At 54.7% G+C, this 27,721-nt stretch overlaps 3 protein-coding genes, 1 long non-coding RNA gene and 2 pseudogenes across 10 annotated transcripts; 2 read left to right on the top strand and 4 right to left on the bottom strand.

The window, feature by feature from the left end:
- Positions 1–134: 134 nt before the first annotated feature.
- Positions 135–6,053, bottom strand: FOSL1 (FOS like 1, AP-1 transcription factor subunit). 2 transcript variants are annotated; one of them, XM_039840872.1, is made up of 4 exons: positions 5,683–6,053; positions 3,516–3,719; positions 1,610–1,726; positions 135–1,220 (listed from the first exon to the last, which is right to left on the bottom strand). In XM_039840872.1, exons 1-4 carry the CDS (start codon positions 5,770–5,772, stop codon positions 783–785), a joined length of 849 nt encoding a protein of 282 aa, XP_039696806.1. In that variant the 5' UTR covers positions 5,773–6,053; the 3' UTR covers positions 135–782. The 2 variants fall into 2 exon arrangements, with proteins under 2 accessions (XP_039696806.1, XP_039696805.1); XM_039840871.1 differs by having other exon boundaries at positions 1,624–1,731; positions 5,683–6,017.
- Positions 3,718–17,770, top strand: LOC120584834 (uncharacterized). The gene is made up of 3 exons (XR_005648151.1): positions 3,718–5,469; positions 11,014–11,100; positions 12,669–17,770. It is a non-coding gene; the product is annotated as an uncharacterized LOC120584834 (long non-coding RNA).
- LOC120584888 (uncharacterized) lies at positions 6,646–6,764 on the bottom strand (annotated as a pseudogene).
- LOC120584891 (uncharacterized) lies at positions 8,016–8,134 on the bottom strand (annotated as a pseudogene).
- Positions 17,771–17,869: 99 nt separating the features above from the next.
- CUNH11orf68 (chromosome unknown C11orf68 homolog) lies at positions 17,870–20,953 on the bottom strand. Of its 3 annotated transcripts, none has more exons than XM_039840870.1 (2): positions 20,749–20,953; positions 17,870–19,274 (listed from the first exon to the last, which is right to left on the bottom strand). In XM_039840870.1, the coding sequence occupies exon 2, from the start codon at positions 19,271–19,273 to the stop codon at positions 18,518–18,520; it is 756 nt and encodes a 251-aa protein (XP_039696804.1). In that variant the 5' UTR covers position 19,274; positions 20,749–20,953; the 3' UTR covers positions 17,870–18,517. The 3 variants fall into 3 exon arrangements, with proteins under 3 accessions (XP_039696804.1, XP_039696802.1, XP_039696803.1); XM_039840868.1 differs by lacking the exon at positions 20,749–20,953 and adding an exon at positions 19,941–20,139; XM_039840869.1 differs by lacking the exon at positions 20,749–20,953 and adding an exon at positions 19,889–20,003.
- On the top strand, positions 20,237–24,437 carry DRAP1 (DR1 associated protein 1). Of its 4 annotated transcripts, XM_039840876.1 has the most exons (8): positions 20,240–20,556; positions 20,768–20,840; positions 20,951–21,044; positions 21,353–21,472; positions 21,593–21,686; positions 21,901–21,989; positions 23,992–24,119; positions 24,247–24,437. In XM_039840876.1, exons 1-8 carry the CDS (start codon positions 20,515–20,517, stop codon positions 24,309–24,311), a joined length of 705 nt encoding a protein of 234 aa, XP_039696810.1. In that variant the 5' UTR covers positions 20,240–20,514; the 3' UTR covers positions 24,312–24,437. The 4 variants fall into 4 exon arrangements, with proteins under 4 accessions (XP_039696812.1, XP_039696810.1, XP_039696808.1 ...); XM_039840874.1 differs by having other exon boundaries at positions 23,992–24,437; XM_039840877.1 differs by lacking the exons at positions 23,992–24,119; positions 24,247–24,437 and adding an exon at positions 22,293–22,520 and having other exon boundaries at positions 20,244–20,556.
- The last annotated feature ends 3,284 nt before the right edge of the window (positions 24,438–27,721 follow it).

Here is a 27,721-nt window from a genome sequence, read left to right as displayed (position 1 = left end):
GATAAGACAATCGAGGTCCAGAAATATCAAATAATCTGCCCAAGGTCATGCAGTGAGTGGGTGGAGCTGAGACCCAAGCCTAGGGCTTCTGGCTCCAAATGTTCTTTCAGCCTCTGGGTCCAAAGAAACCAGGCCAGAGCTTCAAGCCTTTTATTCCATTTTGGCAGGTTTGTATAAAAATACTCTTTAGGAAAATAAATAGCAGCTGCCCTTGTGGTGGAGGCTTGGATTCCCTGGAGCTAAAGTCTTCTCAGAGCTGGGAGCTGGAAGTCAGCTCATCACAGAATCCTCTGACACTGGAGCTGTGCCATTCAGGAGAGGCAGGCAAAATGCCCTGGTTCAATCACCTGGTCCTGCTGGCAGTGGGGCTGGGTGAGTTAGTGTTCTAGGCTGGTAGCATATCACCTGTCAAGGGGTAGGGTTGTGTGGATCACAGGAAGAGGGATATGACGACTACAGGGGTGGTCTGGAGGGGGTTAGGGCTCCAGAGGACCTCTAGGGATCTACAAAGTCCTTTGGGGCTGCCAGGAGTTCTGCACAAATGGGAAATATTTTGTCTCTGATTTAGTGCAAATTGTGCTAGAGAGGCCAGCTCTAAAACAGTGGGCAGCTTTGGTGGTCCCAAGCTAGCTCTACCAGGAAGCAAAATATGCTCAGTCTCATCTGGAGGGATGGAGAAGAACCTGCTGGGGTTGGGCATGGAATATGGCCCAGGCCAGCTGGACCAATGGATGAGAAGATGTTGGCTAGGGGGCACCCACAAGGAGGAGGGCTGGGGTGCCTCATAAGGCCAGGAGAGTGGGGGAGCCAAGGGGGTCAGAGGATGGGTCCCCACTACTGCTGCTACTCCTGCGGTGGGCTGAGCCACAGGGCTCAGGGGTGCTGGGGTAGGTGAAGACCAGATTGGAGGTGAAAGGAGTCAGAGAGGGGGTGGTCATGAGTGTGGGGGTGTGCAATGCTTCAGGTTCAAGCACAGGCCTCGGGGAAAGGGAGATACAAGGCACAGGGCGGGAGGAGGCTGGTGGGCTGTTGGTGCCGCTGGTGCCGCTGGTACCGCTGGTGCCGCCTGTGCCGCCAGTGTTGCTCTCCCTAGCCCCTTCCGGGATTTTGCAGATGGGGCGGTGGGCTTCGAGCACTAACTCCAGCCGCTCTTTCTGCTTCTGCAGCTCCTCAATCTCTCGCTGCAGCCCCGATTTCTCGTCCTCTAGTTTGTCGGTCTCCTGCAGGCAGAGGGTTAGGAGAGGAGTCAAGAAGATGAGGGCCGAATGCCGCGTCGCCTTCCGCAGTGGTAGTGATTGGGGGTGGGCGGGGGGAGTAGGGTGAGTAGGGAGAGTAGGGAGTCTCCAGCAAGTCTGGACTACAACTCCCATGAGCCCTTGGGAGAAAATGGGCACGTCTCCAAAGAGGGCCCGGGGGCATTTTAGGAGACTGTCTGCCGCAGCTTCATCTCCGAGTCAGCTCTGCTCCGAGTAAGGTGTGCTGCAACTGATCTTTAACTACTTTTTCCTCGTCATTTTCGCCGGAGGACTGCTGGGGGAGGGGACTTCATATACTAGTGCCCCCTGGTTCCCACGGCTCACGGGAGCCGGGGCCTGGACACCCTCCGCACCGGCTGGTGCTCACCGCCTGCAGGAAGTCGGTCAGTTCCTTCCTCCGGTTCCTGCACTTGGCCGCGGCCAGCTTGTTTCGCTCGCGCCTCACTCGACGGCGCTCCTCCTCCTCCGGGCTGATCTGGGGGGTAGAGGGAGCAATGGCGTGGGTCCTGGGCCGCTGGCTGCCTGGCACTCACCTGGTGCGTGGGGCAGCGGGTGGGACTCTGGTGGAGGGCATGGCAGCGCGGGGGCGCCCTCATTCTGCGCTTTAAGGGCTATCGCACTCCGGAGAGATTCCCCGCACTCACGCTTCAGTAAATTCGCATTAGCTAAATTTCCTCCTTGCATCCAAATTTTGCCTACTACAAAGCCCATCTCTCGGAATGCCCTCCCCCGCCCCTCCACAAACCTTAACCCCTCTCATCTCACAGGACTCAACTAAGATGCCTCTGCCTCCGGGAAGCCTTCTCTCATTCCTCAGCCAGAAGTGGCCTTTCCTCCTTGGAACCCCTGCGACCGGACCACTGTTTTTCTAAGGGCCCTATTCTTTTTAATCTCTTGATAACCAAATCTCTTCTCTAGGGGATATAAACACTAGGAGCGGCTAATGAATGCCTCTAAATAATTATTTATTGGGAAATTACTGTATTCCAGTTAAGTGCTTTAGGTAGATTCTATTTTTTCTTTCTTCTTTTTTTTAGGTAGATTCTTAACACAACTTTCCATGTAAGGAACTAAAGCCCAGGGAAGATGAATAGAATAACTTGTTTATGGTCCTAGAGCAGAAATTAAAATCCACTCATTCTATTCAATGTCAAGTGACAGGCCAGCTGTTGGAGGGCACATCTCACAAAAGGACCCCACTCACAGCTCACAGCCCCAGTCTAAGAGTACCCAGGATCAAAGGCCACCCTTGAGACAGGGCTGAAGGAAAAAAGTCCAGGAGCCTACCTCTGGGGCTCACACCAGTCCCCTTCCAGCTGGTCACAAAGGCCAGCCATTCTGTTTCTGGGAAAGCCTCCCCTGGCCAATCCAGGATTGCAAACTCCTTCCCCATCTTCTACCCGATGTCAGCGCAATCTCTTTAATGGGCAAACCTCATTCACTACAGTCTCATACACCAAAATGCCCCAGGGAGAGGAAAGAGGCCCTACTCCCTTAAAAACCCTCTATCTCTTATTTATTTTGGTAAGGACTTTATTAGCAGTTTGTGGGCAGGAACGCAGGTTGGGGAAACAAGAATTCCCAGCTTACTCTACTTCGAGCCTTCCCTTAGCCCCGGTGAGATAGTGTGGCCCGGTGGTTAGGATCTAACTTTAGAATTGCATGGATCTGTCTCATTACTCATTACTCGTGTGATCTTGGGCAAGTGACTTTACCTCTCTGTGCCTTCATTTCCTTGGCTGTAATGTGGGGGAAACCAGAGTACATTCCCCAGGGGTGTTTTAAATGAGATAAGGAAACTGAGATCCGGATGGTAGCTAAAGGGAACCCTCCTTTCTGTTCTCTCTCTAGCTACATAAACAGCATAGGCCCGCCCTCTCCATACATGTCAGCAGGTGGATACCCTCTACTGCCCATGCACCTTTCCACATATATACCTCACCTCCACCCCCATTCTTGCTCCTGTCATCCTCTCTACCCCGAATGTCCTTTCCTTTGACTCTATGTAAATCCTATGTATTCTTCTAGGCTAATATTGCCTCCACCCTAGGAAGATTTTACTGATCCACGAGTGAGCTTAGTGCCCTCTGGGTCTCCCCAGGGCCTTCTCTCACTTTCTACCTTAGCCAATGGTCACTAGCGGTGCTACCTTCTCCCCCTTCTAAGCCTGTGTTCTCCCTTTGGACAAGAGCTTATCCTGTGCACCTCAGCACTCCTGTGGGCATCAGAACCAGGGCAGTGAATGCCTCTGCTTCTTACCTGTTCACAGGGACGTCGACGCACCCCTGGAGGTGGCCCCAGGGCCCGGATGACTCCTGGCCGGGGGGACTGTACTGGGTGGCTGTACTGGGGATAAGCCAGAGGCCTAGGGTAGCTGCTTGGTCCCAGGAAGTGAGGCTGAACCATCCACTGCAGCTCCTGGCTGCCACTCACAGCGTTGATGCTTGGCACGAGGTGGAATTTCTGAGGGTTAAGAAATGGAAGGCCAGGGGTGAGGCTGTATGGATTGAGGGCTTCCAGTGCACAGAAGCCACAATGCTGTCCACCCTCAAGACAGCTGCTGAGAGACCAAAAAGAGCACAGCTGAGCAGTCAGACTTAGTGACAAGTCCCTGGTCCTGAGCTGTGTGACTTTAGTCAGGTCACATAACCTCTCTGTAACTCCATTTCTCCATCAGAGCTAGTATTTATAAAGTGTGAATTCCAGGCACTGTCCCAACCACTTTATAAATACTGACTCATATAATTTGCACAACAGTATCTTCATTTTCAGGCAAGAAAACAGTCATCCACAATAAGTGGAAAATGGGGTTTGGGTCCAGGTAACCAGGCTCTTACCCACCCTTGTACCCTGCCTGAGTCTCATTTGTACAAAGAGGATAATTACAGCTTCTAACTTTGAAGTTGGCTGTGAGAGACTCAGGTGAGAGAATGTGTGTGACAGAACCTGGTAAGTGGCGGGTACCAGGGGCTGTGGTGGGCAAGAGCCACTGCTCTGCGTTCAGGCTGTCGCATTCCTAATCTTAGCTCAGCCACTTACTGGCTATGACTCTGACCAACTTATTTATCCTCAACGTGCCTCAGTTTCCTCATTTTTACTGCTGTCATAGGTGAGGATTACGGCATCTCACTGATGCTACGAAGTACCCTTTAGTAGCTCTGAAATCACAGTTTAATTGGCAATTTTTAAAAAAATTTTAGTGGCAAAAATAATGGCGAGTTTTTAAATCAATTGGGTCTAAGATTCTGTAAAATACTATAAATGAGGCGAAAACTGCCCCCACACGATGCCTGGCTGTACTGTATGCACTCCAGGTATTAACTGCCACGATTCTTTCAGCTAGAAATGTGAGAAATGGGTTGAGATGGGGACTCAGTGTTTGGGGAGGAGAACTGGGTTCAAGCCCTGGGGCTGGGCTCTGGGTGTGGGCATCCAGTCGTCCGGGAAGCGTCCACTCAAGCCCAGGCAAGTCGGTACAGCGGTGTCCCTGGCCCAACGCTTATGGGCCCGGTGGCCCAGTGACCCCAGTTCCGGGCCAGAGGCACCGCGGGCGGTATCTCCCGCTCTTGAAGTTCTCCAAGCCCGGGCCGCTCCGTGCCAGGAAGGGAGGGGCGCCCAGTGAGTCAGCCACCGTGACTCGGCCGCCGTGACTCGGCGGAACGGACGCCGCTCCTTCCCTCCCCTAGCGACACGTGCTTGCGGCCCCCCGACAGGAAATGGGCACCTGCAGCCTCCCGAGTCCCCCCAGCCTGCAGCGGGCGCCCTTCGGTGCCCAAAATCGAGAGTCGGGGGTGCGGGAGTTGCCCGCTGCATGACCCCGCGCGCGTCCCAGCATCTCGCGGTCTTGATTGGCCCCAACCTGTTAAGGAAGAAGAGGTCAAGCCTCCCGGAGCTCACCAGACTGCGCTGCCTCGAGAAGAGGATAGAGACTTGGCGATGGGGTTGAGAGGGAAAGACAAATGGACAGAAACACAGACGATCGCAGTGTCGAGGATTCCCAGTCTGTCCGGGCTGGCTTGCCGATGGATCCCGCCCCGCTCCTGTGTGGGGTTTTCTCGGTCGCAGCCCGGACTCCGGATCCCATCCCAGGAATTTAGACCAAGATGAATCAGACCCTGTGATCCTGTCTGGGCCAGGACTAAAGCAGGTGCCCAGGGCCCCCTTCGAACGCAGATGGGACAAAGAAATTAGCGGCGGACAGGAGGAAAGAAAGGTAACAGGGAGGGACAGATGGACGGCGAGGAAAAAGGGTGAGCGAGAGAGGGGACATTCGCGGATCTCTGTTCTGCCCGCGGCGCGCGTTCTCCTGCGCTGTGGGGACAAGTGCCCGCGGGCGGGGGAAAGGCCCCCGGACCCAGTCCGTACTCCTGCTCCCGGGCCCAGGCCGGGGCGGACCGCAGCGTCCCAGGCGTCGTGTCCCTCTCACCTGCTGGCCTGTCGCGGGGGGCTGCGCCGGGCCGCCGTACGCACCACCGGCCCCGGAGCTGGGTCCGGGTTCCCCGAAGTCTCGGAACATGCCCTGGGCTGGCTGCTCTGTGGGGTCCGCGTCGGCGGCTTGGATTCTGACTCACTCGCTCCTCACGGAGTCTTTTCTTTTTATGAATGAAGTCCTCGGGCTGAACCACTTCGACTGGGGGTGGGGGGCGTTGCGCGAGGCTCGGGTCACCTCAGAGCTCCGCCTCTCAGATGCGCTGATTTTTGCCAGTCCGCCCCGAACTTTTCGACGCCTCCTACAGTCGGGTAGCCGCCTTTCCGTGGGGAAAGAGGAGGACTTGGTATCCCCCAGCCACAGAGGCGGGTCCGCCCCCTCTGACGTAGCTGCCCATACATGGTGCAATTTCCTCGCCGCGCCCAGGTGGAGCCAAGGATTCCCCTGCGGATTTACACACCTGCGAGCGGCTGGGGTCACGCCCCGCCCCGCCCCGCCCCGCCCCCCAGCGCAGACCGCGAGTCGGCGCCGCACTCCAGCCCGCGTCCCCAGCCCTCTCACCTCTTGGGAGGGGCTCAGTTTCCGCATCGGTAAAATGGGAAGAAATACTCACATAGCTACAGTGATGCGCGTGGGAGCTGGAATGAAGAATGCGAAAGGGGTCTGGAAACTAAAGTGGATTATATACTTGAGGGAATTATTATTATTATTATTAGCCGGGTACTTATTTTATGCCAGGAACCAAGCTATTACTATCTAAAGCTTCTGGCGTGGAGCCCTTTTACTGGCATTGTTTTCAGTCTTAAAACATTGTTTTAAGCCTTGAACCTGGCTTAAAATGACCAACCAGGGTTACAAAAGTGGTGGTATATTGTATTTTCTTTTTAGGCAAGGCAACCCTTGGTTGACCTCACAGATTGCAAGGACCTGGTCAGCTTACAATCCCTGATTTTTTTTTTAGGCCTACAGCACCTGGTCTTCCTAGGTGGTCTCCCATCCAAGTACTAACCTTACCCAACCCTGCTTAGCTTCCGAGATCGGATGGGATCAGGCTTATTCAGGGTAGCATGGCTTTAGACGAAAGTGATGGTATGTTTTACATGTGTACAGTGAACAAGTTAATGCTTTTAAGTACCAACAAATACAATGCAGTATAATTATGCTATTCACAGGATAATTTCAGGAGCTGTAACGAGTTTTAATTCAGAGCCCCTGTAAGCAATGAGAGCATGCAGTGAAACATAGGCGTCCCCTGGCCTGAAAAAAAACGCCATTTTCTTTAAACATTCTCTGGGCTCTGCCCGAGCTGTGTAGTCATCAGGTTCTTTTTTTTTATGCCTACAGTATCCTGTCTACCTAGGTGGTCTCCCATCCAAGTACTAACCAAATTATGTCAAAGGCCTGTGTGACTGTGAGGTCAAGATCAAGTGTCAATAGGGCCAACAACCCTGAGAGGTAGGCACCATCATCACCCCCATTTTACAGGTGAGGAGACTAAAGTTAAGAGATGTTGAAATTAAGTGCCTAAGATCACTAAGCGGGTGGCTGGTAGGTTTCCAAATCAGGGCTGTGGGAGCTCCAAGCCCAGGCTCAGGCAAGATTTTTCAAAGCCCTCACGGACACCTTTTCACACATGCAGAAAGTGCTGAGGGGACCACCCCAAGGCTTCTCTGCTTCCTCCCATTCTGCAGATGAGGAAACTGAGGCCCAGAGAGTGTAAGGAGCTGCCAGAGTCACACAGTTACAGAAAGATCTGGGCTCGCCTGCTTTCCACCAGCACCTCCATTTTATCAGCCCCAGCTGTCCTCAGGGAAGGGAGATTTCAGAAGGTGGAGTCCTGGTCTGTGTTTCTTTGAGACGGGGGCCAGGGGTCTGTGAATACACTCAGGACTTAGAGCCAGAAGGCCAGCTTGGCCCTGGGCTTCCAGTCCCAGAGCTACCATTATCTGTCGCTGTGACCCTAGGTGGTCACCTTTTCTCCGAGTCCTGATCCCTGTGGGAATAAGAGAACCTCCCGCTGACCTAATAGGGCTGCCGTGGGATCAGATGAGATCACAGATGTGAAAGTGCTTTGTAAGCTATAAATTGCTGTGTACGCAGAAGGTGGTTACCAGTTTGGTGCCTCTACTTTTGACCTCATTCTACTCAATGCTTATGTTTATCTAAAAAGAAAAGAAACCAACAGCTTTTTACGAGAATGAACAATATAGGTGTGTGTGTGTGTGTGTGTGTGTGTGTCTATTTGTGTGTAAGAGATTTTTTTGAGGCAGCATGACGCATGGAAAAGAACACACATGCTACAATCAGACAACTCTGGGTTCTTTTTTTTATGCCTACAGCACCCTGTCTGCCTAGGTGGTCTCCCATCCAAGTACTAACCAAGCCCAACCCTGCTTAGCTTCCAAGATCAGACGGGATGGGGCGTGTTCAGGGTGGCATGGCCGTAGACAGCTCTGGGTTCTGAGTTTGAATTCTGCTGCTCACCAGCTGTATGACCTAGATGAGGCACACAATCTCTCAATGGCTCTGTTTGCTCATCTGTAAAATAGAGACAAAATGATAACTATATCTCAGGGTTGCTGGAGAATAGAAATAACATAATGTCACATGCTTAGCACAGCATATAGTAAGAACTATTAACAACAGCAAAAATAAATACACATATTAATAAAAAGCCCTGGAGTTGGGAGCCCTTAGGACTTTGATCACACGCTTAGACACTCATGCAGCACACACACGTACACACACTCACTAACTAATATCTAGACTCCTTGGCTGAGTCTAAGCTGGACAGCTCAGGGTGACAGGGGCCAAGTGGTGGCACATGCAAGGCCTGAATCAGGTCAGCTTTGACTGCATTCATCTGCCTGCTCCAGAAACACCACCCTGCCCACTCCCCAAGCAGCGTGGGGCAGTGATTGAGCAGAGGCTCAGGTCTCGTGTGTGTGTGTGTGTGTGTGTGTGTGTGTGTGTGTGTGTGTGTGTGATTACATGACTCTGAAAGTCCCTTCCTGCTCTAACCGTCGGTGGAGCCACAAGGAGGTCCTTTCAGAGGCAGCGCATTCCAAGCTCCTCAGTCATTAACTCCTGCCTCGTGGCTACAGAAACGTTCCTGGCCCCTGACCTCACCAGTTCCCACCCAGGGAGGCCGGGTGAGAATCCCAGGGGGCCACAGCGATTGGGGGAGCCAGGGGGCCAGGAGATCTGAGAGACCCAGGCACTGTCTCTTGGCACCCCTGTGAGCCTGGCTTATTTTCCCTCTCTGAGCCCATCTTGGGGCTGCAGTGAGGTGAAGGGAGGCTGTGGAGGAATGTGCTTTGCACCCAGGAGGTTCTGCCAGTGCCCTCAGGGCCTTGGGGGTGACTTTATGTTTTTCGGTTTCCATTCATTTTTTAAATTGAAGTTTATTTATTTTTAAAATTGAGGTGAAATTCCTATAACATACAATCAACTACTTTTAAATCGTACACTTCAGTGGACTTTCGTGTGCTTTCACAATGTTGTGTAATCACTACTCCTTTTTTGTTTCAAATTTTTTTAAATCATCCCAGAAAAACATCCCCTACCCATTAAGTAATCACCCCCGATTTCCCCCCCTCCTGCTGTCTCCTAGTAACCACTAATCTGCTCTCTGTCTCTATGGCTTTGCCTATTCTGGACATTTCATACAAATGGGATCCTACAATACATGACCTTTGCTTCTGGTTTCTTTCACTTAGCGTAGTGTGTTCCAGGCTCATCCGTGTTGTAGCACGTATCAGTACTTGTAACATTTTATGGCTGCATAATATTCTATCGTATGGATATACCACAGTTTGTTGATTTATTCATCAGCTGCTGAACATCGAATTGTTTCTATTTTTTGGCTATTATGAATAATGCTCCATGGACATCTATGTACAAGTTTTTGTGTGGACATACGTTTCCATTTATCTTGGGTCTGTACCTAAGCGTAGAACTGCCAGGTCGTATGGAAACTGTTTAACCTTGTGAGGAACTGGCAGACTGTCTTCTAAACTGGCTGCGCCATTTTACATTCCCATCAGCAATTTATGAGGGTTTCAATTTCTCCACATCTTTGCCGACATGCATTTTACATTTTTTAAATGAAAGTGGTATCTCACTGTGTTTGATTTGCATTTCCTTAAAAACCAGTTATGTTCCTTAAAGATCAATGAACATCTTTTCATGTGCTTGTTGGCCATTTGTACATATATTTTGGACAATGTCTATTCTAGTCCTTCGCTCATTTTTAATTGAGTTGTTTGCTTTTGTTGTTGTTGTTGAATTTTATGAGTTCTTTATTCTGGCTACCAAACCCTTATCGGATATATGAACATTGACCCCTATGTTTTCTTCTAATAGTTTTATAATTTTGGTTCTTATATTTAGTCTGTTGACCAAATTGAAGTTTGACATACATACGTTAAAGTGCACTCACCCAACGTATTCAGCTCAATGACTTTTTACATGTACATAAACCCACGAAGCTACTGCCCTGATCAAGATATAGGACATTTCCAGCAGCTCAGAAGCTCCTTGTGCCCCCTCCCACTCCCGCCCCCCACCCATAGGTAATCACTATTCTGACTTCTACCATAGATCAGTTTTGCCTCTTCTCGAACTTCATAGAAACCATATGGAACCATACTGCGTGCACTATCTTGGGTCTGGCTTCGTCTGCTCAACCTGTGTGAGGGATTTGTCTACGTCGTTGGAGAGGTAGTAGCTTGGTCTTACCTATTGCTGAGTAGCATTCCATTGCACGAATAGTCCACAATCACTCTCTCCGTTCTCTTGATGATGATATTGGGGGCTCTGTGTGGGGCTCTTATGAATAAGGCTGCTGTGAGTGTTCTTTATAAGTGTCCTTGGGTGGCCAATTGCACTCACTTCCCTCGGATATGTGCCTGGGGTGGAACTGTGGGGTCTGAGGGTACACAGATGGCTTCGATTCTAACAGTTCTTCAAAGTGGTTGTACCGTTTCACATCCCACCAGCAGTAAGCGCTCCAGATGCCCCACATCTGGAGGTGACATTTCAAGTCACTTCAACAGACATTTTTTTTTCCCCTGAATCTTTTCTCTTCTAGATGCTCTCCACAGCCTCTGGCTGAGCTCTCTCCACTCCTTAGCCCACCCAGCAGCCTGGAGATTAAAAAAAAAAAAATCTCGACAGTGTTCACAGGAATCTTTTAAAATTTTGACCATTTCCCCCTCAGGCTTGGACCCTTCCAAGCTGTGGCATCTTTTGCATTGCTACACAGGAGGGCCCGGAGCCTGGGAAGGGGTGGGGAGCGGATGCTTGACATGTGTTGTTTTCCTTTAGGTTGCATGTCGATTGGGGGTGCTTCGAGGACCAAGAGGGTGACATTAGTGGCTCGCACTCATTGAACTCCTATGAACACGGTTCAAAGTAATTTATTAATCCTCACCATAACCCTGTAGAGAAAGAAACAATATTATACCCGCCTTATAGGTTAGAGAATGGAAGCAGAGAAATAAGCAACTTGCTAAAAGCCACACAACGAGGTCATGGTGGAGCCAGGTTTTGAACCTAAGCCGTCAGTCTCCAGAGCCCAAGCTCCTCACCACCTTGTTAGTCTGTCTTTTGAAAGTGGCCAGAATCTTTCACATGGCATTCCAGGTCCTTCCAGACCAGGGCCACCTGCCTAGGCTCCTTCCTTATCAGCACCCAGTTACTCTCTCTCTCCAGGCTCACTGCTGGACTGAGCTGCTCACCTTCGTACAGGCTGTTCCCTCAGCCCAGGACGCGCTCCCTCATCCCCTCACCTGGCCAACTTCCTCTCGCCCTGCAGGTTTCTGTTTACCCACTACTTCCTTAGGAGGCCCTCCTGAGCCACGAGCCCCCCGACCTAGGTTACATCCTTCATGCAATACCGTCCCATAGCGTTATGCAGAATAGCACTTATTTTTTTAACTGCTTAGAATAATTTTTAAAGGTTTCGCATTTTGGGGAGATCATATATATATATATATATATATATATATATATATATATATATATAGTGGAGAAGAAAAAAATATTTTAACCACGATTTTCATTTTTGACTTTATATTTTTAAATTAGTCATTGCATTTCTTTTTGGGACTAGGATCCGTTTATATGCTTCAAGGTCCAGAAGCTACACAGGGCTGTGTGTGAAGAGCCTCCCTCCCTGTGGGAACCAGTGTCTTGCATATCTTTTTACCCAGAACGTAGCTGCCTCCTCTACATCTTGTTTTTTCTTTGTTTTGTTTTGTTTTTTCCTGTATCTTGGAAATCCATTGAGTGTATAAAGATCTACCTCATTAAAAAAAAAAAAAAAAAATACTTGTTGAAGTATATTTTACATTCAATAATATTCACACCTTTTTATTTTAATTCACACTTTTTAAATGTACCGGCCCTGTGTTTGAATACTGCATACACTGTGTAAGGGCATGCCAATCAAAATGCAGAGAATTCCCATCCCCCAGAAAGTTCTCTCAAGCCCCTTTGCAGCCTTCAGGAAGCAACCATTCTTCCCACTGGGGTGGGGCTGGAGGAGCAGCCTTCCTGACGAAGGGGTATTTGAGGTTGGGGAAACATTCTGGGGTTGGAGTCAGTGGGCACGAAGGCCTGGGTCCCTGTGGTCCAGGGAATATGGAGGGACATGTGTTGGGGCCCTGAGCTGGAAGGCTGCGTTGAGTGAGGCCTAAGCCGGGGTCCTTGAATGCCTAGCTGAGGAGCTCGACTTGGGCTGTGGGACAAGGGGACCCCTGAGAAGCGATTGAACAGGGAAGTGGCCTGTGGTCTGTTTAATGAGGCTGGAGTCTGGGGAGGAGGAGTGGAGTCCCTATGGGAAGGTCCTCCGACTTGGCCATCCAGGCCTGGGGGTCAGAGGTAGCCATCTGGTGGGGCCTGGGTTGAGGAAGCGCATGGCGAGAAGGGGGCTAGGCTGCTGTCTCTAGGGCCTGGTTATCACCCTTCCCCTTCCCCAGATACCAGCTCAATGCCCACGAGTGTCCCTCTGCTGTCCTTTGAGCCTCATGCCACCCTGTCGTGAGGGCAGTCCTGTCCCCATGAGGCATGGAGGATTCTGCGGCTCAGAGAGTGAAGGACCTGGACTACCAACACCTCCCCCCCACTCCCTCCCAGAGCTTCTGCCCCTTCACCAGTCAGCTCACCAGCCCGGGGCAGCTGGGAGCGCATCCCAGACATGGTCCCAGCCCTAGCCCATCTCCGAGTTGGTATGTGATCTCGGGTTGGTCCCTTTCCCTCTGGGAGCCTCAGTTTCCCCTGCTTGCAGATTAGTGGTTTATATACTGCGATCCCTAAAAGCAGAGGTTTCAATGGAGTTCCACTGGGGGAAGGCAGGTCGGGTTTCGGGCCCCTCAGCCTGCTCCAACCAGAGTGGCCCAGGGAGGCAGTAGGGGACAACGTGAAGCCTGGAGTCAGACGGTCTGGGTTTGAGTCCCAGCTCGAACACTTCCTAGCTGTGTGACCTGGCCATTCCTTTAACTTCTCTATGCCTCAGTTTCCTCATTTGTGGAAAGGATATGATAGTGACTGTGTCTGCTTTTCAGGATTGTTTTCAGAGGGAGAAAATGAAATAAGACACGGATGGCACTCCACATGGGACTACAGTAAGAAATTAATAAATGTTAGTACGAATTTTCTTGCTATTATATTTTGTGCCATGAAGACCCTTTACCCTGCACAGAGGGCATGAAGGATTCTGCCATCAGTACCCAGGATGGCTCTGCCCATCAGCCTGACCCTAAGGCTTCCTGGAGCCACTCCTGTTACCTGCAGACCCAGGCTCAGGGCAGTTGGGGCCTGTCACCCCGTTCTTGGACTCTTCCTAGCCTCCGAGACCTGAGGATTTTCCCCACCCCCGGACTCTAGGGTGCCAGCTCCCGTTCTGGGCCAGGAGAGGGATAAAACTCTCATCCCGGGATGAAAGGCTGGCGGGTCTGGGCTGGGCCAGTAAACTGCCCCACCCTCGCTGGGAGGACCTCTGGGCACCCGTGTAAACTGAGTCATGGGGGGCAAGAGACTGAGTCATGCAACCTGTGAGAGGGAGCCAGATGGGGCAGAGCTTGCCTGTGTGAGGCCCTCAGCTATGCCTCACGGAGACACCGTCTCATCTCCCCTCCAACGCCCTGCGCGCCCCTGGCCGTGGCAGAGGAAGCAGGGCTGGCCAGGCTCGCTGAGGGGACAGGGGCCTGGAGGCTGGACTCTCGGAGGGCACCGTGTGCCTGGGATTGCATGCCAGAGTGTGTGTGGTGTCGGGGACGGGGGCTGGCAGACAGGAAAGGGAGTCTCTGCCTTGAGAGGAAAGGATTGAGGTTTGGACGGGAGTCAAAGCCCTAGAGAGGGACATTTTGGCGGGAATGCGTCGCTGCCCTCTCCTGGCCTCTGCGTTTTCAACTGTTAGATATTTTTTTTCCCTGTAAGAGCCAGCTCTCTCACCCTTCCTGTAGCCTGGGAGGAGCCAGGGCCCAGAGGCGTGACATGTCTGTCTTCTAGGGTTCCCAGGCACCAGAGCTTCTCAGGGACCAGGGACAGAGGTCCCTGTCGCAGGGGCGTGCACAAGTGCTCTAGGGAGGCCCCGGAGTGTTTCTAGCCTTGACCATGGCCAAGTTACTTAACCTCTTTCTGCTGCAGTTTCCTTCTCAGTAATATGAGGGCCGTGAGGACCACGGTGAGGACGAACTGCTTAGAGTAGCACCAGGTGTGGAGGAGGTCTGTGTATGTGTTTGTTCTTATTATCCGAGTCTCAGTTTTCTCATCTAAGAAATGGGTGAGGGGAGGATGCCAGAGGTGCCCCTCATCCAGCCGCCACTCTGGTTCCAGTCTCTGATGTCATTCCCCAGGAAGCTGCCCTTATTCTCTGCCACCCTGCCAGACTCTGGGGGGTTTTCATGCCCTGCTGGGAGGCCAGTCATCGAGGAAAGATGGGATTGGTGGGTTCCTGGTCTAGGTACCCTCAGGTTACCCCTCAGTGTCCAGGAGATGCAGGTCAGAGAAGTGGGGAGTTTCCCTCCCAGGATGATTCAGCCGTGTGACTGATTGGAGGGGGTGGTTCATCCCTGCCAGGGCTCCTCCCAGCAGGCGGGAGCAGGGTACAGTTGCCCTGCTGGGAAAATCCCCAAAACCTCGCCAAAGCTCTGGCCGAAGATTTCTCCCAACTCAGCTGTTTCCTGTCCTCCCCAGGTTGGCGCCTAGCCCCAGCTGGAATTGGGAGTCAGGCAGAGACTCTCCCCATTTCCTGACCAGCCCCTCTACAGCCTCCTTCCTGGGGCTTGGGGGTTTGCATGTGTGTGGCTGTCTCCTTTCTCTGGCCTCGGTCATCCTCCCCATGGTTTCATACAAGGGAATAGAACACAGAACTTTGTCCAAATTTGCCCAGCCTAGTCCACCCTGGGCTGGGGCTACTTCTTTATTCCCAAGTGGGAAGGGGCCAGCCAAACACGGCAAAATGCTCTGCCAGCCTGAAGGGGTGGGACTTGGGGAGCCCTTGGCCTGGCAGGGGAGCAATCCCCACAGTAGGCCTGGGAGAGCCTTCCTGCGCAAGTAGGCTTAGTCAATGTACACACTGGGCCTCAGTTTCTCCACCAGAAAAATGGGAATGTTAATCTTGGCCCAGCCTCTCTCCCAGCTGGTTCTGTGCTTTACAAATCAGATCTTAAGTCTTTGCTGGGTCTTGTTTGTCTTTGCAGCCTCTTTCCCCAACAGCACTTTCATACAAGGGGGGCTCAACAATGCATCAGGTGCTCTGGAGTTGGATGACCTGGATTCAAATCTTGGCTCTGCTACTTATGGCTTTGTAACCTTGGACAAATTACTGAACCTCTCTGGGCCACCGTTTTTTCCCCCCCGCAGAATGGCAATAATAATAGAGCCAGTTGAGGCTTAGTAGAGATAATGTAGGTGGACACTCAGCACAGTGCCTGGCTCATGTTATGAATAGAATGAAGAAACAGGCCCAGAGCGAGAGTAACTTTCATTCAATCACTCATTTATTCAGAAATGTTGGTTTGGCACTTGTGCTAGGCCAAAGTCCTATGCTGGACGCTGAGGGATAAAGCACAGTCACTGTCCTTCAGGGGCCCTGGACACATAGGTGAGAGTCACAGGTAGGCGAATGTTGTGGGAGCCCTGGGTGCAGATGGATGGGGGCGGGGAGCGGAGAAACCGCCAAGAAAATGAACCAGTGGGTGGTAGGTCTGGGTTTGAGATGTGGAGTCAGCCAGGAAAGCAGACAAAGATCAGGTACACCGAGCAGAGGACGGCATAAGCAAAGGCACAAAAGTGAGAAACGCCAGGATGTGTGTAAGAAAATCACAGGCAGCTGTTGATTCTGGAACAAGAAGGGTGAAGCAGGGAGTGGAGGAGAGATGGGGCCGGAGGAACTGGCAGGGGCTGGATTCGAGCCACTCACTCATTCATTCATTTAATAATTTGTGGAGAGGTTGCTGTAGCCAAGCTCTGTGCTAGGTTCTGGGGATAAGCCTGAAATTTAGCCATTGTTCCCGCCTTTGCTGAGTCCACAGTCTGGGCATGCAGCTTAGGGGCCATTGGGAGGGAGACAGACATCAATCAAGTGATCACATAAGTGACCTCCCGACCCTTGCTGCATGACAGGTGTTCAAGCAGAAGGAGCAGCCTGAGGATCAGGGCTGCGTGCTAGGGGTGAAGGAAGTGCCAGTTGGCTCCAGTGGGGTGAACACGGGCGGAAAAGGGCGCCTGAGGGAAGCTGGGGCAGTTGGTGGGAGGGCTAGGTCACGGCCAGCTCAGGAGAGTGGACTCTGTATTGCAGGCTGTGGGGAGCCACAGGATGGCTTTGAGTAGGAGAGGGACACATGCGGCTCTGCAGGAGAGCTGGCCGTGGGGGGAAGAGGGAGAAGTGGGAGGGGAACGGGGCAGAGGAGGCAAGTTGCAGTGGTTTGAGAGAGTGAGGAACAGACTAAAGCAGGGCCGTGAGGATGGAGAAGGGATGACTGTGTGGAATGCTCAGTTACGAGGAGAACCAGGTGGTGTCGACACCCGTCGGGCATCTGTGTGGGACCCGAGGGCCTGGCCAGGATCGCCCCAAGCCTTGGGACACTTTGGACAAGTGCAAAGCACTGACAGTCTGGGAGGCAGGACACCAGGCTCCAACTTGGACACTACTCAGCTCTGGGGACTTCCCAGGGCTGGGATGAGGGAGGACTCAGCCCTGGGGAAGCTTGGGGTGGGGAAGAAGCTGGGGAGGGGGCTAAGCGAGCATCTCATGACTCACCCACTTCCAGCCAGTCAGCCCAGTGGCATCTCCGCTCCCCTGCTCTAAATTCCAATTTGGTGAGGCTGCTGGAGGCTGAGTCAGCTCCGGCATGGCACGAGAGCAGTGTCCCAAGGGGCTTCCTGCCAGACACCCTGGCCCGAAACCCAGGCACGGAGTTGTGAGGGTGAAGAGCTAGGCTCCAAGGCTACAGCAGCCTCAGTCAAGTGGGGTGGCCCAGTGAGATCATGTGAGTGAATGTGCCTGGTGAGCTGTGAGGCACTCACTGTCGGTGAAACCAGGGACCGCGCTCTGCCTGAAGCAGAGACCAGCTCACTGCGTGACCCTGAGATAACTCCCCGCCCTTCTTGGCCTCAATTTCCTTGAGCACAGAATGGGGCCAACATCTCCCTCTAAACAGGCTGTGAGAATTAAATAATGCTTATGGAAGTGCTTTGCAAACTGTCCAGTGGCCTGTGATGGGCAGAGTGGTGGAGAGGTGAGTACAAGCAGGACGGCTTCCGGGGCTACGTACGGCTGTGCAAGTTGTTCACTGCACAAGGACGTCCAGCCTACGTTGCTGAAACTCAGCTCACCCTGTCTGCTTACCGGGTCATGTGCTCTGACCTAGAACTGCCAGGACCAAGAGGGTACCTTTCTCTATTAGGCACAAACACACCCTGTGGGCTAGTCGTGGCCCCTTGGACTTTGCTGGGCCAAGCCCCTAGATTTAAGGGAAATCACTGAGAAACTGATTGATTCTCGGGATAAAGGGGAAGCATGGCTGCTTTGCAGAGGCTCTGAGAGAGGTTCCCAGCCTAGGCAGTGAGGCGTGTCTTATTCCTGGGGCGGTTAGGAGGGCCCAGTCAGGGCTGAGGGGCAGTCTCTCGCAGCCCCGCCTCTCTCCAGCAACCAAAGCATTTAACCAACAAAGTATTTTAAAAAACACTCAAGACACAGACCCAAGCTGGGTTTTATTGAAATGCCAGGAGCAGGCACATGACAAGGTAGTGAAAGAAAGGAGGAAGGTGGTGCGGGCTGTGAGGTGGCAAGGAGGGGCAGACCCTCTGTCCATGGACCTGACGTCCCCTCTCTGCCAGGGGCTGAGTGGGCACAATCACCACCATCCCCAACAAAACGGCATGCTCAGGCCTGCAGGGCCTCTGTCCCCCGGACCGGGAAGGCTCCAAGGAGAGGGGATGCAGCACTAAGTTTTCTCTCTTGTGAGGAAGAGAAGGGGAGGATGCAGGAGAGGGAGGTACGGCTAGGGACGAGGGTGGCCAAGGAAGGCTCTCCCCTTAGGTGTCTGCACCCAGCCTGTGGTTCTGGATAGCGGAGGGCAACGGCACTGAAGAGAGAGGCTGGGCATCCGGCCCCCAGGGAGCCAGAGCCTCCAGCTGGTGGGGACTTGAGTCAGCCCTGAACAGAGGGCGGAAGGTCAAGGGGATCAAAGATGCAGGCAGTTCCCAAGTGACCGAGTCCTCGGAGCTGAGGGACTTGGCCTCCTTGGGATAAATAGGAGGAGGATGGGAGGATCCATCCCTAGCAGGGAGCACAGAGGATGGCCTCCCCAACTTGGCCCCTCTAGGTCAGTTCCACATTGTTGGCGCGGTCCAGCACACGGGAGCCACGAGCAGTGCCCCCCAGCTGGAAACGGCTCTCATAGAGAGTGGGGCAGAGGTGCCAGCGGTTGGCCCGGTAGATGCCCAGGTAGGTGTAGACATCAGGCTTGTAGGTAAGCAGGCACTTAATGCCTGCTGCACGGATGGCTGCATCTGCCTCCAGCACACCCAAGCGGTCCGTGAAGTCATCCGTGTAAACACAGATGACCTGGCGCCCACCCTCCTTGGCCCGTGGGCTCACCTTGGCCACCTGAAGCTGGCCCTCGACCACGGCCCGAGCAATGCCAGCCCAGGCGTGGTCCAGCTTGAAGCCAGGTGCCAGATGCATCAGCCACTTTCCCGAGAGCACGTGGTGGGTGATGGCCAGCTGGCGCAGGGTACCTGGCGTGATGGGCCGCCCGCTGGTCTGCAGAGCCTCCCAGGCGGCCTGTAGGCCCTGCACATCTCCCGAGTTGGGGACGTAGCCCTGCCCATATGCTGCAATCCAGCCCACGGGCTCAGAGTTGGGCGAGTTAGGGTCCCCATAGCGCGTAACTTGGGATGGTGGATACTTGGCCAACCAGGCATCCAGCTCAGAGGCAGGCGTGGTGCGGGCGTCGAACACCAACCAGGGGTCCATGTCAGCTGCCATGGCCTCCGCAGCCAGGTGCTCAGCAGTGAAGCCATCCTCACGGCCGCCTGGAGAGTCCTCCTCTTCCAGCTCTTCACCTTGGTCCATCCTGTTGTGAGGGAACCAAATTAGGGTTTTTGACAGATCTGCAGCTTGCTGGGGCCTAGGGAGTGCCAGGCACAGTCCTTGGGCAAGTCCCCATGCCTTATCTGCCTCATCTTTACAAAGGATAACTGCTCCTAGCTCATAGTGCTATTGACAATTAAAGCCTGAGGGAGAATAAGCAGCACTACATGAGGGTTGTTGCTAATGTTATTTCTACCCTCTCTGATTTAGACAGAAAAGTGAGGCTCGGAGAGGAGTTTACTCAAGGTCACATCTGTAGTGAGAGACAGGGCCGAAATGTAAATTCAAGTGCAGAAGCATTGGCCCAGCTACACCTCCTGGTCCCCGCCAGTGACTGGCAGGTATTCTGAACGCTGGCATTTAATGCAGGGATGCGAAAGAGCCCCAGTTCGCACAGCGCCCAGTCAGGCCCTGCAGAGCCAGGCCTTTCGGGCGGGCATTATTCGGCCCATTTAAATATAAGGACACTGAAGCCCACATAGGTCAGTGACGGGTCTGAGGCTAATAGGGCAGTGTCCGGACTCGAACCCCTGCTTGTTAAAACCTGCAGAAGGGCCAGCCTCCGGCCCCGCCGTGCTCGCCGCCATTAGCACCCACCTCCACGGTGGCCCTCGCCCGGCCCTGCCCCTTCTCGCCGCCCTGCCGTCACCTTCGGCCTTCGCTGCGCTCGGTACCGGGCCAGCCCCGGGCCCGGCTCCGCTCCTGCCGGGAATCCGTGCCGCCGCCGCGCCCCGCCCCCGCCACGGCTGCCGCCGCCGCCGCCATCTTAGCGTCCCGCCGCCTCAACAACAACTTTATAGACAAGCGCAGCACGGGGCGGGGCCACCGAGCCGGAGCGACCGCGCCGCGGGGCGGGGCCGGCGAGGGAAGGGGCGGGGCCTGAGGGCGGTGATGACCCCAGAGGCGAGGCCATCAGGGAACCGGGAGGGGCGCGCCTGCGGGGGGCGGGGCTAACGTTCGCTCTTCTGGCCTGGGGGCGGGCAGGAGTGGCGGTCCTGTCCCGGGCCGACGCGCACCGCCCGGCAGGATCCGAGCGGAGGGCATTCGGGCCCTGCGAGCGGCGTCCGTACAGGCGGCGCTAGGACCCCGTGGGGAGCGGCGTGGGTCAGAGCGGGCGGCACCAGGACCCGGGGGAACCTCGACGGGCGGGCGGCGAGCAGGCCCCGGGGCCGGGAGGCTGCGGGCGGCGGTGCTGGGCCCGGAGCGGCGAGAGAGTCCCGGAGATGCCGAGCAAGAAGAAGAAGTACAACGCGCGGTTTCCGCCGGTGAGCACGTGGCCGGGGAGGAGCGGGTGCAGCTCCCGGGAGGCTCGGGCCCAGGCCCCGCTGGTGGGGCGGGCGCATCGCGGTGTTCGGGGACCCGGACGCCCCGCCCCCTTCCGTGCCCTCCCCGCGTCGGTGCCCCCCGCCCCCTTTCTCCCGGGATACCCCTGTGGGACAGAGGCGACGGGGTCCGACCTCTCCGCTTCCTCCCAAGGCGCGTATCAAGAAGATCATGCAGACGGACGAAGAGATTGGGAAGGTGGCGGCGGCTGTGCCTGTCATCATCTGTATCCTGTCCAGAGCCGGCCGGGTTGAGGGACGTGGGGGAGGGAGGCAGCCCGGGGTCCTCTTGTGTGGGCTGGGGCCCCACTCCCGCGTTCTCCTTGACGCCCCTGAGCCCGGGCGCTCGAGCTCTTCCTGGAGTCGCTGTTGAAGAAGGCCTGCCAGGTGACCCAGTCGCGAAACGCCAAGACTATGACCACGTCCCACCTGTGAGTGGCGGCGGAGCTGGAAGGGCCCGGTGGGGCCCTGCCCCAGGAGTTCACACACTTAAGAGAAGCTGTGTCCTGACGGGGAGGTGGGAGGCTGCTGGGAGACCAGCAAGACTTTAGAGACTGGCGGCTTTGAACTTGGAGAGGAGGGGCTGGGTGTTCCAGCAAAGGGATGAGGTCAGGTGGTGGAGGCGGGTGGAGGTTTTCCAGGCTTTATTCTCTTGACATCCAGAGCTTCTTGCTGTTCCGTGCTGAGAGCCCAGACACCTGGGCCCTGCCAGATGCCATCTGCTCCTCACCTCTTTCAGGAAGCAGTGCATTGAGCTGGAGCAGCAGTTTGACTTCTTAAAGGACTTGGTGGCATCCGTGCCTGACATGCAGGGGGATGGGGAAGACAACCACATGGATGGGGACAAGGGCGCGCGCAGGTAGGGAGCCAGGGCCAAGTGTCCAGACATGGAAGGTCAAGGCCATTGAGGTTAGAGGTGGCTGGGGGGTGGGGAAGAAGCGGGGAGACCTCTGGGCAGATGGATCGTACCTTCCCAAAGGGGCCGGAAGCCAGGCAACAGTGGCCGGAAGAATGGTGGAATGGGAAGCAAAGGCAAAGACAAGAAGCTGTCGGGGACAGACTCTGAACAGGAGGTGAGTGAAGCCCTCAGCCCTCTGTCCTGCCCCTCTGAGCTGGCTGGAGGCCTGGTCCCATCTTCACCTTGTGACCTTGTTGTTCCTCGGTTTCTTTGTTTGTAAATTGGAGCTATGGAGGGCAACCTCCTGTCGCTGCCACATCAGGGGTCTAGGCTCTTCGGTGATGGGCCCATGCCTTTCTTGTCACCTCTGACCCCTGCCTTGCTCCCAGGATGAGTCTGAGGACACTGACACTGATGGAGAAGAAGAGACACCGCAGGCGCTACCCCAGGCTAGCCACCCCCCTGCCCACTTTCAGAGGTAAGCAGCTCAGTGGCCTCAAGGCTGACTCGTTCCTCCTGGCCTCCCTGCTTCTGTTGGTTGTGGGAGGAACTGAGCAGTGTTTAAAGGCAGGAGCCTGTGCCTGGGGTAGGGCAGTGGATGGGGCCTGGGCAGGGGCTGTGTGACCTGCCCTGGGCCCTTCCCTTCTCTGGGCTTGGCTCCCCTTTGGTACAGAGGGCGGCGGACTGTATGCTGCCCTGTGGAGGGCGGGTTGAGGCTCAGTGGGCAGGACTGGGTCCTGGAGAGTGGCCTGATCTTCCTCTCCTGCTTTCTGTCCTGCAGCCCCCCAACACCTTTCATGCCCTTCACCTCAACTCTGCCTCTGCCCCCAGCATCCCCGGGCCCCTCAGCACCTGATGCAGAGGATGAAGAGGATTATGACTCCTAGCGCCCTCTGCCCCCCAGGCCACATCCCCTTTTAGTTGGTTTTAGTTGTTCTGGGGGGAGAAGAGGAGGTAGAACTGTTCTTAAATTTATTAAAAAATAATAATAAAAGGGAACTTCAGTGTCTGTCCCAGCCTCTCTCCAGGGCTTTGTGGCCACCTTTCCATTCATCCACCTGATTTCCCCACACTGGACTGGAGCCAGGAGCCGTGGTGGGCCGGGCAGCGGCCAAGTACAGGGAGGGGCTGGAGGCTCAGATCTGCCAGGGCAGGAGCCGGGGTGCTGATAGAAATGCGGGTAGAGCGGGGTAGGGCCTGAGCCGGCAGCTGCTGGTTGTGCCAGTGACAGCCTGTCTCATTGTGCTGTGTGACCCTGGGCAGACTCCTACCGCTCTCTGAGCAGCTGCTTCTTGTATCTCTTATGGAGATCGTTCTGCCCACTCTGGGCTGCTGCAAAGGGACAGACAGGATGAGCTCTGTGCCTGGTGCCGTGATGGTGGGGGAGGGGCAGTGGGAGCAGAGGTAGGGGAGATTGTGGAAGGCCTGGAAGGCCTGGAAGGCCGGCTTGTGAGTTGGGCAGGGACCCAGTCAGTCAGTCCACATCCATTTCTGAGCAGATGCTGGTGCTTTCGGAGAGCAGTGGCTTGGCGAGGTTGGGCAGGAGGCGTGGGGAGCAGTGGGCAGACTCGAGGTCCGTGGTGGCAGTGACTCAAGAGCACTGCTGGCTGCCTGGACATGGCACTGAGAGGGAATGAACCTTCAAAGGCGTTCAGGTTTCTTTCTGCAGCAACTGGGGCAGGGGTCTTCTCCAGCTGGGGGACCCCGGGAAGAGCAGGATTAGGCCTGAGGATCACAAGTTTGGCTATGATGAATTTGGGGTGCCTGTGAGGCCACCGAGGAGAGGTATGGAGTGGGCACGTGGGCATAGGTGCCCGGAGACAGATGTGTAAACCTTGAGAGGAGGTGACCTCGTCCTAGGGAGAAAGGGACAGCTCTTCATAGGAGACTGAAGAGCAGCCAGACCCAGGAGCCCCCCGGAGTGCCCACCCAGGGGTGTTTGGGAGGAGGGAGTGGCCAGCTATGAAATGCTAGGACACCCTGTAGGCTTTAGGGAAGCCTTCGCCAGAACTGCCTCAGTGGCTTGGGGGTTGTTGACAAGGTGAGGAGAGCTGCAGGTGAGAAACTGAGGTGAGCTGAAGCAGCACCACTCAGCGGTAGGAGGAAAAGGAGAAAGCAGTGGCTCAGAGTGAGTGAGGAAGAAGTTGTTGTTTTTTTTTTTAAGGTGCAGAAATGCAGGCTTGTAATGAGGGAGGGGCTGAAAGGACAGGAAGAGGGACAATCAATGGAGTGAGGTCAGGGGGTGCCCAAGGCGACCCCAACCTGATGAGGGAGAGTGAGTAGGTTTAGGTGAGGGGATTGTGGTGTTCAGTTTCTATTTGAGGCGTCTTGACTTCTGCGAAACAGGAGGCTGCGGGCAGGTGTGGGTGGCCCAGGGCAGCTGGAGACTGGAGCACGTGGGTCCTGTCTGCCTCTCATCTGCTCCCACTCTGGGTCTGGTGCCTCTCTTTCTTTTGGGGAACCATCTACTCATCCTGCAGTGTGTACAGCAGACCCCACTCCCTGGGGTTGAGGGATGGGAACCTCGAACCAGCTTGGCCAATCACAGCCCACACACACTCTGACCGCAGTGAGTGGTGCAGGCCGGACGTGACCGCTGGAACTTCAGGTGGGACCACTGAGAAAGGGTTTTGTCATGATCACTGGCTTCCCTGTGGCTTAGAGGGCAGCAGGGAACCCTCTCAGAAGTCTGGGTGAGGGCAATGGCAGCCATACTAGGGTAGCAATGCTGACAGAATGTAGGCCAGGAGCTGCTGTGCTACTGAGGGGCGATCCCGACGGAACAAGGCCAGCACAGTAGAACCAGGAGGCTCAGAGGCCCGGATGTCTGATGGCACCTGAACACCTGGGCCCAGTATTGCCCGAAGCCTGCCTGCCTCGAGTCTCTTAGTCACGTGAGCCAATAAACGTTTTATTCTCCCTCGGAGTCAGCTGGGTTTCTGTCACTTGGAATTGAAAGTGCTCTGGCTGCCAGGGACCATGAATGGGAGGCGGCTCCCGTGGGCCCAGGAGCGGGAGTGGTTTTCTCTAGTGGCATGTTGGGTTCGGTCCCAGGAAAGTTGGGCACCTGGGCCCACTGAGCTGAGAGCACGCCAGGCGGCTGTGAGGAATGGCGGCGGGAGAGGAAGAGACCTGGGAGCCTTTTGCTGGGCTTCAAAAAGGTGAGATTCTGAACTGAGAGGGTTTAGAATGGCTAGGCTGGGTGACGACTGTGAAGGCGAGGGACCATTTTCATCCAGGCAAAAGCTCCACGAGGCATAGGTGGGGGTGGAGACAGCCAGGAGCCCCTGGCCTGAGCCTCTGCTTCTCAGCCCGTTGGTTCGGTCTTGGGAGAGTTCTCAGGAGTAGAACCTCTGGAGCCAGGCCATGGGTTCAAATCCCATTTTCTCCACCATTAACCTTAAACGAGTTCTGTAGCTTCTCTGTGTCTCAGTTTTCTCATCTGTAAAATGAGGCTAGTGGTTACTTATGTTGGTTATAGATACTATAGTGTACATACTAGTTATGCTGATTAGTTAGAGCCAAGAGCTAATGTAACAAACTCAAAGTACATAGGCTCAAATGCAATGAAGTTTATTTCATGTTCACATAGGATTCATAATGGGATTTTCTGATCAGTGGGTGGCGCTTCTCTGAGGGACTTCAGGGCCCAGGCTCTTTCCATCTGTGGCCCCGCCACTATCCCCTCCCATGACTGTCAAGGTCACTGGGGAAGGGCAAAGCTCAGAGCCCATGGAGGTTTTTCTGGGCCAGGATTGGAAGTGGCCTCATTCTCTCTGTCCATTTCCCATTGGAACTGTCACAAAGTCCTACCCAAGGGAGGCTAGGAGAGGTGGCCTAGCCATCCTGGGCAACTGACCAGCCAGTTTCTGCTGTAGGACCTCAGGACCTTCCCAAGGGCCTGGCTCAACCTCTGCCAAGTGTCAATTGTGCAGCCTCCTGAGCCAGAGGGCAGGGGCCCTGAGGGGGACAGGGCTCTTGGCTGGGCCTGGCCTCTGGCTGCCTCCTGGGAGTGAGGAAATATGGCTCTTCCCTGTGGGTATCACCGGGCACCCAGCGGGCAGCTTGCAAATACCCCATCTGCGGAGCTCTACCTAGGAACCAGGTGAATTTCTTTCTTCATTCTTTATCCATTGGGGAGCCTTGAGTCTCAGGCCAAGTCCTATCTGAATGCCTCAGTCAGCCTCGGCTGTGCCCTGGGGTGTAAGTATGACCAGTGTGTGAAGTGGGGAGCAGCCTCTAAGGCCAGTGTGGGAGTCAGGGACCCTGACCTTCTGGTGAAGGGTCTGGGCCCACACGTTCCTGCCAAGTGGCGAGCCTCCGTGCACAGCCCACCTAAGGGTTCATCCAGCAAATGTTTATTGAGCACCCGCTGTCTTCACTCAGCAGGGAAATGAGATGCCATAGTCACCTGCCACAAGCCTGAAACTTAAGTCTGGCATCACCAAATGCTGGAGAGGAGGCGGCGACTCCAGACCCTCACTGCTGGTGGCGATGTCAGCTGGTGCAGCCACCTTAGGGAAAGGTTTGGTAGCTTCTCATGGAGTCTCTTGACATGCACTTCCCTGTGACACGACAGCCCCCCTGCTAGGCACACGTCCACCACAAGAATGTTCATAGCCCCAAGCTGGACACACCCCAAATGCCCCTCAAGAAGAGCGTGAATAAATCAGTGGTAGAATGTTGTATCATTACGGCAATAAAGAGAACAAACGTGTGACACACGACATCGTGGGTGAATCTCGTAGACGCTGTGTTGAGCAAAAGAAGCCAAACAGTACACACGGTGACATCATTCATTTGCATGAAGTTCAGGGACAGGTGAAACCAACCGATGGTAATGGAAGTCAGTAGAACGGTTACTTCAGGGGATGGGGGTTGACTGGGAAGGCGGCACGATGGAAGCTTCTGGAACTGTTCTGTAGCTTGAACTGCCGGGTGGTGGTTGGATATAAAAATACATTAAGCTGCACACTTAAGATGCGTGCACTTTTATGATATCCTCATAAAATTATTTATCTGTCTATTGAGACCCTGTTAGGCTCCAGACACTATTCTAGGTAGTGGCGATTATGTGAACAAAATGTTCTTGGGGTTTATTTCTGTTGGGGAGAGCCAGACAATAAAGAACACACAAAGTATGTCAGATGGGGCAAAAAAAGGCATAGTAAGGGAGGAGTGGGGAGTCCCAGGAAGGACAGGTGGCCCCAGCCATCCTATACGGGGTTCAGGGAAGACTGATACTCTGAGGTTTGAGTGGAAAACCCCATTAAGCGGGGAGTGGGCGGGCCGCACAGCTCTCTGGGGAGAGGGCTCCAGGCAGAGGGGCCGCGAGGGCAAAGGCCAGGAGGGTTGAAATGTGATTATGCTGGGTTTCCCTCCATTCTCCTGGCTCCCACTTCCTCAGCAGCGCCCCCTGTCCTCGGCCGGCCTTGGCCGAGTGTCCTGTGGCACTGGCAGCCCCTCAGCGCCCCAGAAGCTTCGTGGAGGGGAAGAAAGTAGTAGTGTGGGCACCGGAGGAGCCCTCCCCGACACCTGCCCCAGGTGCTGGTGGAGGAGACAACGAGAGGGATAGTTTGGGGGTGGAGTGACCTGACCTGCCATCCACTGGCCCCGAGGTGTGAGATCTGCCCCGCTGTGTGCCGTGTGACCTCACCTCTCCGCCTCTCCAGGCTTCACCTTCCACATCCATCAGGTGGGGCTGTTGACACCGCCCCTCGTGGCCGACCGGAGTGCAGGGGTGTTGCCGCAGCTGTCGCCCTGCACTTGCTCTAGCTGAGTCCATATTAGTTCCCGGCACTCTGAGCGCTCCTCTGGAGGAGGGGTCCTCATCGCCCCCATTTTACGGATGAGGAGACTGAGCCTGTGGAAGTGACATGAGTGGCCTGAGTTTGCTCATTGGCACAGAGGCGGGCAGGGGCTGTACACAGGCCTGTGTCGGGGTCTACATTGTGTGTGGGGGTGGGGCTAAGGACTTCCCCCTACCTGAGGTCCCGCATCCCTTCCCAGGTATGATAGGCTTGGCTCCAGGACATGGATGGGACCAAGTTCCCACTCTTCTAGGCTATGAGCACTGTGGCAAGGAATGGCACCTGTGACCAAGGTGCCAGGGCCTGGTCCCTTCTCTCCTACGGTGGAGGTTTTGGTGAGAGTGGCAAGTTGGCTCTGGACTCTCAGGGGGCTCCTCGTAGCTGGGGAATGGGGCAGGGG

This window comes from Pteropus medius, unplaced genomic scaffold (genome assembly GCF_902729225.1).
Source record: "Pteropus medius unplaced genomic scaffold, Ma_sr-lr_union100, whole genome shotgun sequence".
Lineage (NCBI taxonomy): Eukaryota > Metazoa > Chordata > Mammalia > Chiroptera > Pteropodidae > Pteropus > Pteropus medius.
Note: the sequence above shows the minus strand (reverse complement) of the source record. Positions and strands in the feature narration are given on the sequence as shown.